Below are 20,243 nucleotides of genomic sequence, written 5' to 3' on the forward strand. Positions count from 1 at the left end.
CAAGTAAAAGGAAATTAATTTGCTGTTGTAAGCCAATATACAAACACACACACCACACACACACACACACACACCTCAGCTGATACTCTGACACGTCTCAGGAAATTGAGGGTTTAAGAAGGGTGTGTACACTGGAATGGAGCGTATTCAAACTAACTTTAAAAATGACGTGTGCATTCATCAACCCCTGAACCTGATTTGACCGTAGGTGGACAGAGATGAAATGAGAATGTGTGTGTGTGTGTGTGTGTCCTCACCTGTTGGGTGCAGTTCTTGGTCCTGTGGAAGTGACTGACTGTTGAGCTGCTGGACCTGTGCTTTGATTGGCTCTTGCTCCTCTGTGCTCTCTCTCTCCACGTTCTGTGATCAGACGGAACATTGAGACAACATTTAGTGCTGGCTCTCACTGGCCACATCTCATTAGTCTCATCCACACACACACACACACACACACACACACACACACACACACACACACACACACACTAGTAAAAGGACACAAACACACACAAAACTATACAAGACCTCACATGGACACACACACACACACACAAAACTATACAAGGCCTCACATGGACACACACACACACACACACACACACACACACACAGCTTGAGCGGCACAGACCCAGCCATGTAACCATGCATAAACACAGTTGTGGTGACACAAAGGCTGATCTGAGGACAGGGAGGGGGACGTGTGATCCTCATCAGCACCACTGGGATGACAACTGTAGTGGCTGATTCAGATCACACCCAGCGTGGTGGCCACACACACAAACACAGAGTGGCGCTGACAAACCTTTATCCGCTCAGCCAACCCTGACTGCACCCCACCTGCCATGACAATAACCAATCAGCACCTTCCACAGCAGGACACGCACAGCTCAAGGCCAAGTGCATTTGTGTTGCAGTGTGTGTGTGTGTGGCCACTCACAGCTCAAAAGCAGGACGATCAGATACAGCTTTGCTCCCTCTGAATAGGGGATAAAGGGCAAAGAACTCTGCAGAGCGTGTGTGTGTGTGTGTGTGTGTGTGTGTGTGTGTGTGTGTTTCACTGTCTCTCCAAGCGAGATAAAAGCAAGGAGTTGAGCCTAGTGGTCTCTATTGAGAGTCCATGAGGAGAGACGATGAGGTCATGGCGAGTGTGACAAAAGCGGTCACTCACACACAATATTTTTTCTTTTCCTCAATTTTTCAAGCGTATTCTAGAGGTTAAAGTGCTATTTTACTGTTATGCTTTTGTGTTATTGTACTGTACCAACGTTATGGTAAAAAAACATAATAATTGAAATGAACTGAATGAGAGAAAGAGAAAGAAAGAGAAGGACAGAGGAAGAGTGGGAGTGAGAGGGAGTGAGAGAGAGAGAGAAAGAGAGAGGAGAAGAGAAAAAGAGAGATTCCTACACACAAAGACAAACACAATGGACGCATATCTACATAAAGGCTAAGGTACCGTAGGACACAGATATGTAGATACAGTACAAAGACGCAGGCAGATAGGGAAACACAAGAGCAAGGACCAAAATAGGACCAACTTGTCCTCCATGGGAAGAGAGGCCCAAATCTTTTTTCCAGGTCTCTCTTTTTTCCAAGTAACAACTGTAAATGTTTAAAGCGGTCAAAAAAGGCTCTTGGGTTGTGTGTCTGTGTGTGTGTGTGTATATCTATGTGTCTGAATGAGTTTAAATGCTGAGTGTAGGATGTGTGTGTGTGTGTGTGTGTGTGTGTGTGTGTGTGTGTGTGTGTGTGTGTGTGTGTGTGTATGTGTGTGTGTATTGTTTCTATGAGAGGAGAGGGAAAGGCAAAGGCTGTGACCTTGTCTACTGGCACTAAAGGGATTAGAGACCAAATTACAATCACCTGCAAACAAGAACTAATCACTCACCACTGTGTACTAGAAGTGAACTCTTTCTCCCTCTCCCAATCTTCCCCCCTCTCCTTCTCTCCCAATCTTTCTCTCCCAATCTTTCTCTCCCTCTCTCCCAATCTTTCTCTCCCAATCCCTCTCTTTCTCCCTCTCTCCAACTCTTTCTCCCTCTCTCCCAATCTTTCTCTCCCTCTCTACCAATCTTTCTCTCCCAATCTTTCTCTCCCAATCCCTCTCTTTCTCCCTCTCTCCAACTCTTTCTCCCTCTCTCCCTCTGTGTACTAATCACTCTACACTGTAAGTGAGTGGGCTGTAAACAAACACTAATCAAATTTACAACATGACACAACGTGTGTGTGTGTGAGAAAGAGCATGAGGAGGAAAGAGAGAGAGAATGTGTGTGTTCCAATCCAGAAGAGAGCCAAACTAGCCAGTGTCCATGTGTTGTGTGAGGGCTCGGTACAGGAGGGGACTGAAAGAGGCTGTGGGGGAGATGGAGAGATGACGGCAGTGAAGCTCCACACTCACTCATCCTCATTCAGCCCATTCACATGCCCCAGCAGGACACACACACACTACTCCACTCAGAGCGGCCGAGAGACAGACACAGTGAAACAGAAAGATGGAAAGAGAGAGAAATATGGAAATGAGGTGGGAAAGAGATGGAGGATACCAAAGGGCCAGCTCCTGGCCTCCGTCCTAGTGTGTGTGTGTGTGTGTGTGTGTGTGTGAATGTGTATGTAAGTGTGTGTAAGTGTGTGTGTGTGTTCTTAATTAAAGGTCTGACAAGCTGAACCGAGCTGACCCTTTAGCCAGCTACTGCTGACCACAGAGATCCACCCACACATAGCCACTATGCATACTGTAAGAAAACACACGCACACACACACACACACACACACACACACACAATGATAGAGTTGGTAAACATTCCATTCACACACTCACAATAAAACCATACTAGGCCATTCTATTTCTATTATATAAACCTGGCAGTGTATGTAAATGAAAGTGTACAAATGCATGCACATGGCATATTCATAAACATAGCAAATCCAAACACACATTTAGATAGAATCTGATTATCTCTCAGAGTGCACAAGAATAAAAAATCCACCACACACACACACACACACACACACACACACACACACACACACACACACACACACACACACACACACACACACACACACACACACACACACACACACACACACACACACACACACACACACACACACACACACACACACTTCTTTCATGTCATTTTCCATTTTCCATGACTGCACCGCTGAGGTCAACCACATACTATTAAGAGTGAAAAGGAGTAGCAGCCTCTGACACTCTGGCATCAAACCACTTTGGCTCACACAGTGGAGTACACACACACACACACAACATTATCATGAAGTCACATGCCCATCTTATTGATGCGCACACACACATACACACACCTCACTGTTCATCTGTATCCACAGGTTCACACATGTAAACCCAAACCTGAAGCCCGACTCAAATAATACATACTAGACACCTCTGCAATCCCATAATATCAATCTCCTATCAATCAGCTGGCCCCCTCCATATCACCCTGTGGGCAGTGTGGGCTCCTCTCCTCTCCTGGCGTGTGACCCTCTAAGAGCCTGACGGTACACACAGACCTGACTGATGCTTCTCTATCAAGAACACACATACACATGAAAACACCATCTTAAAGCAGATCTGTAAAACAGTCTAAACAGAGAGACAGACAGACAGACAGACAGACAGACAGACAGACAGACAGACAGACAGACAGACAGACAGACAGACGGGGAGGTGGGGGGTGCCTTTTACCTTTCTGTCGTGAAGTCTGTTCCCTCCACGAACCCAAAGGAGAATGAGAAGTACTCCACCTCCTTCTCTCTCCCTCACTGAGTGACCACTCCCCCACTTCCTCTCCACCCTCTTTGTGTACGTTGCTCCCCCCTTTCCACAAAGACCAGCTCCCTCTCCCTCTCCCTCTCCCTCTCCCTCTCCCTCTCCCTCTCCTTCTCTCTGCTTCAGTAGGTTAGCGATGGCTAACTCATTAACTCTCACAGGGGGCTTGTGCAGTCTCTCCTCAAGGCAATATAATCCTAACCTGACTGATTTTTGCCCATCTAACAAGACCTTGGCCCATATATAGGCCACTACTCAGAGAACAACAGAAAACAATAATGTACATGGGAACTGCAACTGTATGCACAAACTTATCCATTCAACTGCAAGGAGGCATATGGCAACACAAACCAGTTGATGCTACACCATTTTTTAAAATCTATATACGTATATATTTTTATAGACTCATGAATGATGCACTGATGAATGATCACTTGAACTTGTTGTACCTGTGACAATGACGATAAAGACCTATTCTATTCTAAAACCTTGACAAGTTTTATAGTCGTCAGTGCACAATGAATTTTAGTGTTGCACACGTGTGTGTGTGTGTGTGTGTGTGTGTGTGTGTGCGCGCGCGCAAAGTGTGTGTGTGTTACCTGTGTTACAAAGACTGTATGACTCACACAGATCATACCATGTTATCTAGTTCTGTGTTATCGCAGCATGATGATCTGTGTGCCTGAGCATGTTTGCACGCATACCCATGTACAGTGTATGCCTGCTTGAGTCCGCCTGTCTGAGATGGACAGATAGAGAGCCGTAAGATAGGAGGACCACGTACACACATATGATCCACACGCACGCACAGGCACACACATACACACACACACACACTCAAAATCCTACTGCATGGCTTCATCAACCTCAGCTTTGAACAAGGTATTTAAACATGAATCAAAAGTATCTGGTGAACAGTTTAGTGAGTGCAATATGAAGAGATGGTAGTGAGTGTGCCGGCTGGCATGCCAATGTGTTCCTGTTTTTCAGCCACCCAGTGGTGCACCAGCCTGAGCTGAGGGGCCTGTGCGGTCTTGTGCACACAGCAATGGTACCACCGCATGCAATATTTGTAAGAGTCCACACAGTGTCAGTATTGAGTCAAAAAGAGACAGACACTTCCATAGTGTCGACCCACACAGACACACACAGACAGACACACACACAGTGCCTATATAGAAGTAACTATTCGCCCCCAGATATTTCCCATTTCAATGCTTTAATAAATGGAATCCTTATCAATTTAATTTGGCCTTTTTGCAATAGTTTACCAAAATGACCTTCCAGAAAGGTGTCTTTATATTACTATCCTAGACAGATTCACTGCACTCAGGCGATCTCTAACTAACTCTGAGACTATTGGCACCAATCAGCTGGACCACTGTTGATTTAGATTAGTTACTTTAACTGCATGCAATCACTTATTTTGCATTATATATTTTTAATTAATTAACATAACTTTGTTGAAATCTGCTGTTGCTTCGACATTAGAGGGGATTTTTCTAAATGATTGTAAATTAAATTAATGAAATTAAATTAATTCAATTAAATTGATAAAGATTCCATTTATAAGTGGAAATATGCAGGGAGTGAATACTTTTTACAGGCACTGTATGGCCCATGCAGTCTACTTAAGTTACAGTCATCTGATTCAAGTTATTTAGAAATGTTCTGAATGGGAGTTTGTGTGACAAATACACAGTGAGACAGACAAACAGAGACAGAAAGAAGAGAAAGAAAGAAAGAATGAAAGAAAGAGAGCAAGAGCGAAAGAGAGAGACAGTGAGAGAGAGGGGCAGAGAGAGACAGACAGACAGACAGAGTATATGTATGTGTGTAGGAGTTAATGTTTGTGTGGCTCTGTTGAGAAACATTTTTTGCATTCTTCAACACCATCTTTGCTACCACAGACAGCATGGGTACGTGAGTCAGAGAGTGACAGCTTGTGTGTGTGTGTGTGTGTGTGTGTGTGTGTGTGTGTGTGTGAATGAGCACTGGATTAAGGGTAAAAGTATGAAAAAGCATGGTTGGACCACATTACAGGGTGTGGGCACACATGCTTTGGGGTGTGTGTGTGTGTGTGTGTGTGTGTGTGTGTATGTGTGTATATGTGTGTGTGTGTGTGTGTGTGTGTGTAAGTGTTAGTACTTGTCTCTGTATCCGAGTGTGTATGTGTGTGTGTGTGTGTGTGTAAGTGTTTGTACTTGTCTCTGTATCCGAGTGTGTGTATGTGTGTGTGTGTGTGTGTGTGTGTGTGTGTGTGTGTGTGTATAAATAAAGGTATAAGGGACAGATCTGAGGAAGAACTATAACAAGTTATACACATTCTGTATATGTAGGAACAAGAGTTTTGTAGAGGCAGGTCGTCTGTTCATGTGCGCATGTGTGTGTGTGTGTGTGTGTGTGTGTGTGTGTGTGTGTGTGTGTGAGTGTCTTCTGCACCGTTTCCCACATTCCTTTTGAAACCTCAGTCTTCATTGTTTGACAAAAACATGTAGTTAGAATCTACTGCTTCCATGGCGTGCAAACACACATAATTCTGTGGTTGAGAGTTTGTTTGTTATATGAGGACAATGCTCATCTCAGAGACATCTCACACACACACACACACACACACTAAGCTCATCCCAAGCATTCTCAGGAGCTTTAATTCTATCCATCTCTTGCCTTCCTCTCCCTTTGTCTCTCAGAGAAAAAGAACGCACTCACTTCTGAGTTTGGCCGGAGCTGCTCAGAACTCTGGGAAGGTCTCCGTTCCACTGGATGGCCCGAAATCTTCGCTGTAGCTCCTGTAGTAGTACACACGTACGCACAAACACACACACAAAACATCAGTTGGACAAAATCCATTATGGACACGGACACCCAACGTAAACTGGGTAGATTCCCATATTCATCCAAGCATGCAAACACACACTCACACTCACACTCACACTCACACTCACACTCACACTCACACTCACACTCACACTCACACTCACACTCACACTCACACTCACACTCACACTCACACTCACACTCACACTCACACTCAAACTCACCCTGGATCTCTTGCTCTCTTTCACGACGGATTGCAGCTCTGATCAGTTTCCTCTCCTCATAGTTCATGGCTCCTCTCAACTTAACACACAAACACACACAGAAGTTACACTGACGCAGCCAACTACAAACAAAACTACACGCAAGTCATGTCAAACACTCTTTTTTGTGTGTGTGTGAGTGTGTGTGTGTTGTTCTTACCATCCTTGTGAGCTCCTCAATGTCATGGATGGACTGAAGCTTTCCTGACAATACATTCAATGACTCTGCCAGTTCTGACCTGTTAAACACGCAAACACACAGAAAAAATAACAGCTACTTCAGGTTGTTACCTTTTGCCTATTGCCTATATTCATACATAGGTGTGCATGGAGACAGAGATTTGGGAGAGCAGTATGATGTGTGCCGGTATGTGTGTGTACAGATCTTGCACATAAGCGTAAATGTGAAATGACCACTGTATGGCTAACAGTAGGTATTTGGTTCCTTGCATGTGCGTAGTGTGACTGGTGTGTGTGTGTGTGTGTGTGTGTGTGTGTGTGTGTCTGTGTCTGTGCGTGCGTGCACGGACCGGTGCTGGTTCTCCTTGTCGTCGTGGTGATGGGGGCCATGTCTGAAGCGCTTGCTGCGGAGGGCTGCTTCCATGTCCTCGATCTCCCGCCGGCGAAGCTCCCGGATGGCCGATCGGATCACCCGCCGCTCCTCCAGGTCCAGCGTCCCCTCCAGCTGAGGGACAGAGAGAGGGGGGAGAGATTAGCCAATCAGTGACCTGAGAGAGACACCGAACAGGTCACATCGAGTGAGGCCATCATTTGTGGAGAAAGGCCTACAACTTAGACTCTACATGCATGCACATAATGAAGTACAGTACATAAGAATACATCTGTGCAAGTGTGTGTGTGTGTGTGTGTGTGTGTGTGTACACTGGCATGCCATAATGTACCTGTATACCTATAACCCTATCTATGTGTTAGTGCATGTGCTGTGTGTGTGCTGTGTGGGTAAACACACCGCAGCAGCTCAGTTCACACCACTACGCTTCATTCCTCCACTGTGTTCATACAAACATTAGCCTGACAGCTCCAGCCCATAATCTCCACGCTTAGCTGCCGTGGAGACGGGCCCTCTGGCCTGACGCATCGGACCGAAACTCCACCCAAACAGCAGCGCAGCACGTTCAGACACACCAACCACTCCACCAGCCAGAGGCCAACACACACTCACAGGCATTTGGGACCCTTCCCTGCTGCACTTTTCTAAAACCATTATCACATCAAAAAGTTAATACTTAGTTATAATAATTATATAAATAAATATACAGTGAGGAGCACATGTATTTGATACCATGCTAAAACAGGAATATAAAATCATCATTTGACAATTGATCTTAATGCCTTAATTAAAAAAAAAAATAGTAAAAATCAAACCGCCAAGGACACCAATTTTCTTTGTGATTGAAGAATGTATCGTAAATAGATAAATGTTTTCCTTAAATGCTAGGGGAAGGAATTATTTGACCCCCTATGTAACCCTATGGGAATTTAACACATAGGGTTAACATAGGGGCAGGCAGATTTTTATTTTTAAAGGCCAGCTATTTCATGGATCTAGGATATTATGCATCCCCATAAATTTCCCTTGGCCTTTGGAATTAAAATAGCCCCACATCATCACATATCCTTGACCATAGCTAGAGATTGGCATGGTGCTTTTTCCAGTTGGCCTATTAGCCTGTTGATTTGCATTGAGCTCAATGAGCATCAAACAGGCTAATAGGCCTACTGGAAAAAGCACCATGCCAATCTTTAGCTATGGTGAAAGGTATGTAATGATGTGGGGCTATTTTAATTCCAACGGCCAAGGGAACTTTATCAGGATGCATAATATCCTGAATCCATGAAATAGCTGGCCTTAAAAAATAAAAATCTGCCTGCCCCTATGTTAACCCTATGTGTTAAATTCCCATAGGGTTACATTGGGGGTCAAATACTTCCTTCCCCCTAGCATTCAGGAAGAACATTTATTTCTTTACAAAACATTCTTCAATCACAAAGAAAATTGGGGTGCTTAGCGGTTTTATTTTTACTATTTTTTTTAATTAAGACATTAAGATCAATTGTCAATTGATGATTTTATATTCCTCTTTTTAGGCAACTTTAGCATGGTATCAAATAAATTTTCTCCTCACTGTAGGTTCAATGTTTCCTTGCTTTTTCAGTCAGGGCGTATGTGAATGTACAGTACACGTTTTGTACAGACTGTGCTGAATGAGAGCAGAAGCATGTAATTTGTACCTGACATTTGTTCCCTTGATGAGTAACTGCTCATCTGCTATTATAGTAAAAGCCTTTCAATTCCAGCTAACCTTTGGACTGGCTCTGCTACTGACTTCACTTACTACATCTAGTTGTGCATTCTTTGATTCAAGATGGTGGCAACTTTTTAATTCAGAACTGAACTATTCAAATAGCATGCGAGATCGCGACACTGCGCGACTGATATCCTCCCGCTACGCACACAATGTATGTTATAGAGAAGGAAATAATACTGTAAAATAATGAGGAGAGGAGATGGGCCACCAAGACGGCTATAGAGCCCTGATCACCTCCACAAGAAGAATGAAAGTGTCACTTCCACCACATTGAACAAAACACCTACACACACGCATAACTCAGATCCGTCTCCCTGTAGTGTTAGCCTCATCACCTCTCTCTCTAACACTGACAGATCATAGAGAGCACATCCATGAGCAGCATAGGGAGAGCTTCAACAGGCAGCCCCGGTTTGAGACGTGCGTCTGCACTTTCTTAACCTGCCCTGATAAGATCTGCTCTTATCTGATCACAGAAGACAAACGACCTGATGATTACGCACACGCCCATTTACACACACACACACACACACACACCGGTGCACACACCCTAAACGCAGTTCACACATACGTCACATGGAGCCATTTAGTGACCCAGGTTCACACCGTTTACTGGCCAGTGGCGCAGTGCTAATGAGCAGGTGGGGCCGGAGGGTGCTGTAGGGGGCGTGAGTGCAAGCTTTAGTGGACACTGTGCCAATTGGTCTGTTACACACACACACAGAAGTGAGTGAGAAGTGGCAAAATCAACACAACACACCTTTCACCTGGACACCTGCCAAGTCTCACAACCACACAGTCATACACCTAGGAAAGACATTAGTCTCCCAGACATGCTGAAACAGCAGCAACATGAGTCAGTGACGCACAAACAAGGTGTGTGTGTGTGGGGGGGATACCTATTTGCATATCCCAAACAACTGTAATTTAAAGTTGTTTGTAATGAGGGAACTGATTGTGTGTGTGTGTGTGTGTGTGTGTGTGTGTGTCTGAAAATGTACGTGTATCTCAGAGTGGATGTGTGTCTCTGTGTGTGTATGGATGTGTATACGTGTGTGTGTGTGTGTGTATGTATGTATGTATGTATGTATGTAGAATGCAGGTTTGTTATTACACCTTACACTGAGAGAGTTTGGGGAAGGCCAGAGTCCAACCACACACTCAAACATAAACACACATACAAACACACTTCCTGTGAGTCACTCCAACGGTCACCTTCAGCACAATGCATGAATTCAGAGTCCTTTTCAGACTGACCACACGGCATTCAGCACTCACAACGGTGGAATCATTTTCTTTCCCTCCCTCCTGCTTCCTCTCGCTCTCACACACACACACACACACCCACACACACACACACTGAAGGCAATGTGAAACCATCACAGGAAAAACTGTAAAGGCTCAACAGGCAAAACTCTATTTGTGTGCACGTGTGTTTATATGAATGTGTGTGAGTGGTGTGTGTAAACAACAGCGAGATTGAGTAGCTGAAAAATAACGAAGGAAAGAGGGGCGCTGACTGTTATGAACACTGAACATGAACGACCTTTAGGACTTTGTGCTCAGCATACAGTGCAATTCATAAGCTTATTGCTCCCATTCTGCTTCCCTGGCCAATGGAATGATGTTGAAGCCATGACTCTTCCAAGCAAACGTTTGGAAACACTCTTTTTATGACTTTTTAAAGTGGGGTTATGCAATAAACAAAAAGAGTAAACAAAGCAAAATGATTCATATTCTAGGCTCTTGGAAGCAGCCAACTTTTGCAATGATGACAGCATTTGACACTCTTGGCGGTCTCTCCCCCACCACTCATCCACTGACTATTTCACTATGCTGGTTACGGTGATGCCAAGAGTAAGCTTACACAAAGCAGTCCTAAAGGTAAATGGAGACTATTTTGAAGAATCTGATACATGAAACATATCTGTTTTTGTAACCAAAGAAAACAAAGTACCATATGCTTCAAGAATCAGATGCTTCCAATCAACCTCCGTTTAACTTTATGACTGCTTTGCACACTCTTGGCATCATCATAACCAGCCCTATCAGATGGTCATCCAGAATATTCCTCGATTAACTTGAATGAATGAACAGCAGCCAACAAGTGCTGAACAAATATGGGAATTCCTTCAGGATTGTTGGGAAACCATTCCCAGCGTCTTACTGATGATGGTTGAGAGAATATTAAGTTGGCTTCGTTCAAGAGCCTTTGCTTAAACACAACACGCTCTATTTTGTTTACTACAAAAGCCCACGTGAGTTTATTCAGAGTTTTGGGTATTCGGTTATGTTCTACATTGTAAAAAGTCAGAAAAAGAGAGACCCATAAAGGAGTAGATGCTGCGTGTGGCCCTCTTTCTCCTGCTGAGGACGGCAAGAGTGAACCAAAAGGAAAATGAGTGGCAGAAAATAACACTTGGAGAACGGAGAACAGGCTGGAGTGAACGAGAGAAAAGAAGACGACAGAAGAATATCTAGCTGAAGTCTGGTGACATTATGCTGAAGACAATCATCTTCTGTGACCCCTCTCTCCCTCACACTCACACAAACACAACGTTTACGCCAGGGTTCCCAGCCTGATACGCTGGGAACTCGGCCTCCCCATAAATACGGGCATTAATGAGCACACTCTCGAGCCCCACTCTCCTCGGGCAGCCCGCCAGAGATGGCAGCAGATGATAACGAGAGAAACATCTGCATGGCGCTGGAAAAAGAGACGAGAGCAGGAGCCCAGGAGATGACAGAGAATGTCAATGGGATACCCAGACCCAAGGGTTAGATCATAGGACAGCCATGCTGTAATAGACGGTCAGAGAGAGAGGGATGGGGAGTCAGCAGAGGAGATCCATCCAGGATGATGTGATGGTTAGATCATAACGCAGTAATGTTAATAAAGTCCACTTTCACTGTAGCGCTAACACTGCCAGAGTGGCGGAGGGGGCCGAGGCGAATAAACAAGAATTATTTCTGTCCAGGCGGCGAATGGCCTCAGATAAACATCCTGCCCTGGTCACAGTTCTGATTGTTAGCACACACACACACACACACACACACACACACACACACACACACAGCAAAGGAACCACAATTACAGCTAGAGGCCGGAGATGGACCAGCTGGACAGAGGCCGAGATAAAGCCCACAGAGATAAAACCCAGATGAGCCGGGGAAGAGATGCACATGAAAGGAGGAGAGGAGAAGGAGCAGTACAACCAGCTCAAGTCACACACACACATACACACACACACACACACATCTGACAGTTGACTAACACACACCATCTCATCTGTGCTCACTCCTACTCGGTACAGAATGGTGGCTGTACATTCTCAGCGAGGGCGGTGACAGGGCACTTCCTAAGGCACTGTGCAATTCCCGTCAACACATCAGACGGGCCGCCATATCTGACAGGCCCACAAGATGATCCAGACACAGACACTGTAATAGCAGAGGACGATGATGATGGACAGCTCTGCAAAACCAATCATAGTCTGGCTTCAAGACAGGACATGACTGAGAGCACTGTGTCACATGTGTGCTGCAGTATGCTACTGTAACTGTTAAAGATTAGGAGGAGGTTGACTAAAAAAGCTCCGAGTCACTTCCTCAAATGAGTCACAGGGCCTCCATGTAACGCTGGAGATCAGACAGCACTCCAAACCCCTGATTACAGCTCAATAACCACCAATGAGCACCCGGCACCTCCTCTGGGCCACAACCGTCTCCTTCACTCTCCCCTCCTCCCCACACAGCACTCTCCCCGCGGCCAGGGGCTTCCTCGGCTATGTCGGTTGCTCTTCTTCCCACAGTCTTCCCCTCGCTTTTATCACTCGCTGTCCTCCCCCATCTCCTTAATCCTACTTCTCTTCTGCACACTCTTCACATCTCTGCAGCGCTCCAAACTGCCTCGCCCTCTGCTGGGTTTTTTCACCCTCTAATCTAATTGGCTGATAAATCCAGAGTGCTTAATGGCAAGCCCATAGCAGAACACATTACTGCAAAGGCATCTGAGGTAAACAGAAGCCGTGCAAAAGCAAACATCAGTTCAGAACACCTTTATTAGCACTCTTGCAGAGAAATGTGTGTGTGCGTGTGTGTGTGTGTGTGTGTGTGTGTTCACTCTCTCCTCCCCCTCCTCTGACCCTTGATGACCTCTCTGGCCCTTGTCCTTGTCTGAGAATGCCATCAGTCCTAGAGCAGTCTACTCACCTCCTGACCGTCTGAGAAAGAGAGTGTGAGTTTGAGTGTGTGTGTGTGTGTGTGTGTGTACGCAGGTGAAAACTGCTGATGGAAAAAAGTGAACGGAATGGAATGTAATTGTGCTTATGAGAACATGATATTATATCGCCATTAAGGTGTGAGAGAGAACAGGAGAACAAGAAGATGTCTATCAGAGTGAGTTCATGTTTGTGTTCACAGTGTGGCTAATGGCTAAGCAGCTATTTGCTTGAGTGAGTCAGTCTCTATCAGCTCAGCATAGATTTTACCTTATAAGGGATGTGTGTGTGTGTGTGTGTGTGTGTGTGAGAGCGAGAGGGGAAGAGGCCGAGGGTGGGAGAGAGGGAGTAACGGAGGGAAAGTCATCAGAGGAGTGACAGATACTGGTCATTCTGTGAGTCTTGATAGCAGCGCTGCTGGCATGTGGCCAAGTGTGCGGGTCGGAAAAAGGGAATGAGTTTGGGGAGGGGAGCAATATAAGTGTCCACACGCATGAGGGTCAGAGAGAAGGAGGGACAAACAAACACACTCCCGCCGCTAGACTTGTGGGAACAATCCGGATCTCTCCACTCTGTCATCACAACTGTCTCCTCCTACAATGCCTGAACAGCAGACATTCTGTTCCTCCATTCTCCTCCTTTCCTCTCCATCTGTCGCTCCCTTTCCCTTCTCATGGCAACAAGTGTGTGTGTGTGCATGTATGTGTGTGTGTGTGTGTGTGTGTGTGTCTGTACAGTATGTGTGTGTGTACGTGTGCGTGTATGTGTATGTGTGTGTGTGTGTGTGCGTGTGTCTGTCTGTCTCTGTGTGTGTGTGTGTGTGTGTGTGTGTCTCTGTGTGTATGTGTGTGTGTGTCTCTGTGTGTGTGTGTGTGTGTGTGTCTCTGTGTGTGTGTGTGTGTGTGTGTTGGAGAGGATACAAATTAAAATAGTAAAATCTGACTGTAATGGTCTGTTTCTGTTTCATGTTCAAGTTGTATTCTCTTGTAATACATTTTTGTCTTGTGTTTAAAGACACAGAGATTGAGTGTTTGTTTGTGTGTGTGCATAATATGGTGCTCAAACTGTTGGGTGCCAAGCTCAGATGTGTGCGATGACCTGCACAAAACCACTGATGAATGCAAAGGACATGGCACACTTTTGGACAGGAGCGTGACCAGGATGACCTACTAACATCCATCTCACATTCCCTCTCACACACACACACACACACACACAAGCACACAACAAGCACACAAATACGTATACATGCACACGCAGAAGTGGGACAGACGGCGCTCCACTTCTCAGTGCTGGCAGAAGCACTATTGTCTTTCAGGCTCCTCGGCAACAGCACACACCATTCATCGCCATGACGACATCCACTGTGGTCTCATCGCTGGAGACGGACGGGCTAGGGGTGTGGGGCCACAACTGACACGGACACACATACGCACACATATATTCTCTTGCATACAAACAAACAAACAAACAAACAATGCAACAGGCAAAGAGCCTCAGTCTTAATGGAGATGCCTTCTCTCCCCTCCTCTCGTCTCGTCTCTCTCTCCACTGCTCGATCACCAGGCCCTGCCCTGTTCTACCAGTCCAGTCTCTGGGGGAGCAGCCAGAGGCCTGAAAGCCAAACAGCAGCTTCCGCTGTGGGAGCACAGGAAATGCCTGCACCAAAGGGATTCTCTCCCGCTCGCTCTCCCTCACACATGCTTTCATAGGTGCACAAAACACAGCTCGTGCAAGCCACCACAAACATAAGTCCAACGTTCTCCGCTCTCCCCCAGTCTGGACAGGTGCTAGCGCAATAGAGATGTCCACGGGTCTTGGGTGGGTGTGTGTGTGTGTGTGTGGAGGAAGCAGACAGAAACCTGAGCCTCTTCCTGCAGATGAAACACTCCCAGAGTCCTGCAGACCGGGGCCTGGACAGGGCTGCTGCGGCTCGTCACCGCTCTCTTGCTTCAGGGCCAAAAACAACCCACCACGTCAGCTCTTCATCACTCTGTTATCACAGAGCACAGTAGCATGTACATGCTTCCTTATGTGTGTGTGTGTGTGTGTGTGTGTGTGTGTGTGTGTGTGTGTGTGTGTGTGTGTGTGTGTGTCCAAAGCTCTGGAGTAACGTACTGTTCTAAAGGCCAAGTCAGGGCTAAATAAAGGGGAAGATGAAAAGAGGTCTTTATTTAGCAATACTGGGATCTGACCAACAAATATTTGAAGACAAGATTGAGACATACAAGACATGCAGTCTCTCTAACTGCACTTACTCCCAAACACCCGCCAAAAGGGCCTCTCCAAGGCCTAAACACCTGTTCATTGTCATTGACCACTGACGTCTGCACATGCACACACACACGCTGCCTTAATTGGACAAAAGGTCAGTTGTAGCCCTTTAGCCCTAGGGAGCCATCCCATAAGTGCCTGGAGTTTCAGGTGTGCTGACAGGCTAGAACCTGCTTTTGAGGAATATGCAATGGGACAGAGTTCCTCCTCTGTGGCTGGTTATGTCACAAATCTTTTTACCGTTTACATTTTCAAAACAAACTATGTTTGTCTTGAACTTTTCATCCACATAGAAAAGACTGGTAGAAACACAACTGCTAGGTCTTTTTGAAATCGAATTTCTAGCATAACTTATGCTGCAAGTGATGGCCTACAATGAAACAAGATTATTAACATAGCGATGGCAGCATGAGATGAGACAGCACATGAGATGGCCAAGCGCAGCAAAACGTGGTTTGGGTGAAAAGTTGAGCAAAGCTAATTAGTACATACTGTAGCCTACTCAGCGCAACTCAGAACATGGCTTTAAAGGGTGGAGACTAGACCTCCATGAGAGTGAGACGTGATTGGATAAAACTGGGACTGTGGGTCACGTGCCTATTCCAAAATGTCACCTATGATGGTAACAGTTGTGTTCTCAGGCATTGCACTGAATTTCACTTGTGACTGTGTGTGTGTCCTGGCTGTTAGTGTGCATAGGGCCCAAGAGATTATACATTTTTAAATCTGCTCCTGAAAAATATAACCACCAGCCCATCATAACACGCAAAACACACACACACACTCAACGCAAACAGCTGAAAATAAACTTAGACAACAGGAATTCCAGAGCTGCAGGAAACTTTTCACATTTCACTCTCCCCAGAGAATCTGTGACATTTGAAAGCCTGAGACAGAGAAAGGCCACGAGACGGAGAGGGAAAGAGAGAGACCAACCACCAAGGGCTGCCAGAACAGTGAAGGGGGGCTCCTCCAAAGTAAACTTATTGCTTGGAGCTTAGTGAGACTTTTGTTGCCATTTTGTCTGTACAGCCCTCATCTCCCACCTCTCTTGCTTTTACCCACCCAGCCACCCACCCACCCACACACAAACAAATAAAATCACGCAGGTCTTCACATGAGAAATGGCTATTTTTACATGAGAATCTCCTTGGGCAATCAGAATCTCAACCACAAACTGCAGTATACAGTATAATGACTACAAGATTGGCCTGCCCAATAAAGTGGACTGGTTTCTGAGGAAAACCAGACAACTCACTTGTGAGACACAGATAGGTGTGTGTGTGTGTGTGTGTGTGTGTGTGTGTGTGTGTGTGTGTGTGTGTGTGTGTGTGTGTGTGTGTGTGTGTGTGTGTGTGTGTGTGTGTGTGTGTGTGTGTGTGTGTGTGTGTGTGTGTGTGTGTGTGTGCGTGTATAGGGTCCTCTCTTTAGCCTACTGGTGGGTGTGTGCGTGTGAGCAGGAGGGTGTGTGCATGTGTGTGAGCTTCCACGTGAGTAATCTCCCTCCCTGGAATCTCATTTCATCCGAAGTCCGATGACAGGTTCAGACTAGCTCCCTCAGGAGAGGCTCACACACACAAGGATGACCCGACCCCTCTCTCTTTTCCTGTGTGTGTGTGTGTGTGTCTTCTCATTGAGTCATTAAGACTTGACAAGCAGGTGCTACCTACATAATGTTCCCACATACATCTCTGAGGTTGTCGGCAGGTTTCTGTGTGTGCTGTGTGTGTGTGCACGTATCAAGTCTTTCAAACATCTGTGTCTCCCAAACTATAAGAGCTGTGAACCCAACAGCCCAACTACCTAGGTTTGTGCATGTCACACACATAAACACAGATAACACTCCCTCTCTTTCAGTCAGTCACCCCCCCCCCCTCCTCCACACACACACACACACACACACACCTCAGTGGTCTGAGAGGAGGCATTCAGGGGGATTAGAGCAGTCATATGCCCTCAGCTATTAGCTCATTATGTGTGTGTGTGTGTGTGTGTGTGTGTGTGTGTGTAGAGTGAAAGAAAGAAAGAGAGTTTGTGGTAGTGTATGTGTTTGCTTGAAAAGGCACCTTCTGTGAGTGAGTGGGAGTGTGCATATAAGGTCGTGTGTGTTTGTGTGTTGGGGGCAGAAACGTGGAGGTGTTGTTGTCGTGTTGTAAAACTCCAACTCCACCCTGACACTGATCCTGCAGTGGGCTGCAAATGTGGGTCAGGTCCACGTGTACAGAGCTCTCTCACACATCTCACCCACACACACTAAGGCCTTTAGAACAGAAACAACACTTGTAAACATACACATAGCGCCCCCCTCCCCCTTCACTCTCGCTCGCACACACACACACACACACACACACACACACACACACACACACACTTACCTTCTACTATGTATGCTACAGGCAGAGTTGTCTTAAGCAAAGCGAGATGCAGGGGGGCAGAGAACAGAGAATAGATCAAATGGCAGAGTGAAGAATGTGAAAACCAGAATTGAATATTCGGGGTCAGGGTCCTCATGAACAGACCACCTACACTGTACATATAATTCATATATGAGAGCACACCTGTGGAAGTAAGTATTTCATTTGCCTATTTGTCTATACAAGCCCGCAGGGGGTTGTAGTTCTAGGCTTGTCTGGGAGTGTCAGGCCTGACCATACTGTCAGGCCAAGACAAGTAAGATGTGCTGATGTCAACAGCAGCCTTCATTCAAGATTATGTTTGATTAAGGTGTGATTTGTTTTCTTACCCATTTGAATTTCACAAAGGAACCACAAACAGATAGCCTAGAAATCTAGACGCACCCTAGCGGCCGGCTTGCCAGGCTAACAAACAGCTACAAAAAGAGACAAATTCCTCAGGAATTTGGTGGACACTACAAATTCCCCTCATAATAGGTGAGCCTGTGAAATGTGGTAAACAATAACTGACTCAAAGACTGGATAGGGATTAAAACAGTCTAAGTTGTATGAGGGAGTTGAAGAAACGGCTATATGGTCAATGGTGCAGCACAGAAAGTGATTGGCTAAATAGATTACCAGCTCATTTGTAAGCCAAGAGAACCACTCACTGGCAATCGCTCAGAGAGGATTACCTCAACGGCTAAAAACCAATGGGGTCTGACTTGCTGGAGAGGCATGACGATGGATTTACTCCTATGCAGACCTAAGACTGACCCCCCCCCCCCCAACACACACACACACACACACAGCTGACCTAGTCAGACACACACAGGACAGCAAAGGCCAGTGACCTGTGCATAGTTTTCTCACCCAATTCTTTTCCCATACATGGACCTAAGCCATATTTCATTAGTCCAGTCAACATACACAGGCAGGCAAGCTGACAGAGAGAGAGAGAGAGAGAGAGAGATAGAAAGACAGGCTACATGGCTGCTAGGTTTTCTAGTTTGATTTGACTGACCGGTGGAAGGAAGTGACCTGAAAGGGAGCAAGAAACCCTCAGCACCTCAAAAAGCATGTCAATGCAGCTCGGCTTTCACCCACGCCTTCATCTCATTCCCACATCACATTCCTCCACCATTCACCACACACACACACACACACCACACACAAATTAAGTTCAGAGTATGAACCTTACAGGGCATGAGTGAGAGTCTCACTCTATTTGAGAGAGTGTGCGCGTGTGTATGTGTGTGTGTGTGTGTGTGCGTGTGTGTGTGTGTGTGTGTGTGTGTGTGTGTGTGATGGGATGTGAGATTGCTTGCTAGGAATGTGATCCGCGAGGATAGTGGAACATTCCAAAAGGCCCTTTCCAGAAAAGGGAAAAATAGTGATGCAGGCTAGAGTTTGAGGGTATGCAGTGGGTGCGTGGGTGTTTGGGTGTGTGTAAATGAGAGGTGATTCAGCTTCAGTTGACAGGTCCTCTACTTTCCTCTCTGTGACCATGAGCTTGTGCATTTCCAACAGCTTACACATTTTTGACCCGTTTCCTTCCTGCCATTCCAGGCCATTGTCTGTTTTGGTGGACTTGTGAGTTTGCACATATGATGACTCAGCCCCAGTCCGTCTCATGACCGCACTTCTGTGTGTCTGCAAGAGCATGCGGAGGCCTGATGAGTCAACCCTGTTGGACAGGTCTGTCACACATCTGTCTGAGAGGCTGGGGAATGGGGTTAGGTGTGTACACTGGCACGTACAGTCACACACACACACACACACACACACACACACACACACCTATACATCACGCTAAGCCCCAGGCAGTCAGGAGCTTTAACTAACAGATAGTGCTTTGGGTCTCACACGGCTGACACAGCAAACCAACAAACTTAAGTCGGTGTGGGGCTGTCTTATTTCACATATCTATCTGGGCATTTATTTGTGAAGTAGCGGAGTGAAGGGTCTATCTAGCGCAGCCCTGCTGCATGTGCCACACACACTGTTACTGTTGCATTTATTTTGTAATTAAATTACATGTATCTCGTTACTCCCCAACACTGCGTACGGAGTAGAGGTATGAGACACTTGCACTGGTGAGCTGACTAATTACACACTGGACACCAGGCTGGGGCTCTGCAGGCTACGCTGGC

The 20,243-nt window shown here is 46.0% G+C and overlaps 1 protein-coding gene across 4 annotated transcripts in view; it reads right to left on the reverse strand.

Moving 5' to 3' along the window:
* The window catches only part of smtnb (smoothelin b), a 52,854-nt gene that overhangs the window by 30,342 nt on the left and 2,269 nt on the right, over window positions 1–20,243 (reverse strand). For all 4 annotated transcript variants that reach the window (XM_062543615.1, XM_062543617.1, XM_062543616.1 and 1 more), the window contains exons 2-6: window positions 7,404–7,558; window positions 7,034–7,112; window positions 6,835–6,913; window positions 6,503–6,582; window positions 258–360 (exon numbers count right to left, since the gene is read on the reverse strand). In XM_062543615.1, coding sequence (XP_062399599.1) covers window positions 258–360; window positions 6,503–6,582; window positions 6,835–6,913; window positions 7,034–7,112; window positions 7,404–7,558 — 496 coding nt within the window. The remainder of the gene's footprint in view (window positions 1–257; window positions 361–6,502; window positions 6,583–6,834; window positions 6,914–7,033; window positions 7,113–7,403; window positions 7,559–20,243) is intronic.

Source organism: Sardina pilchardus, chromosome 8, assembly GCF_963854185.1.
Source record: "Sardina pilchardus chromosome 8, fSarPil1.1, whole genome shotgun sequence".
NCBI lineage: Eukaryota > Metazoa > Chordata > Actinopteri > Clupeiformes > Clupeidae > Sardina > Sardina pilchardus.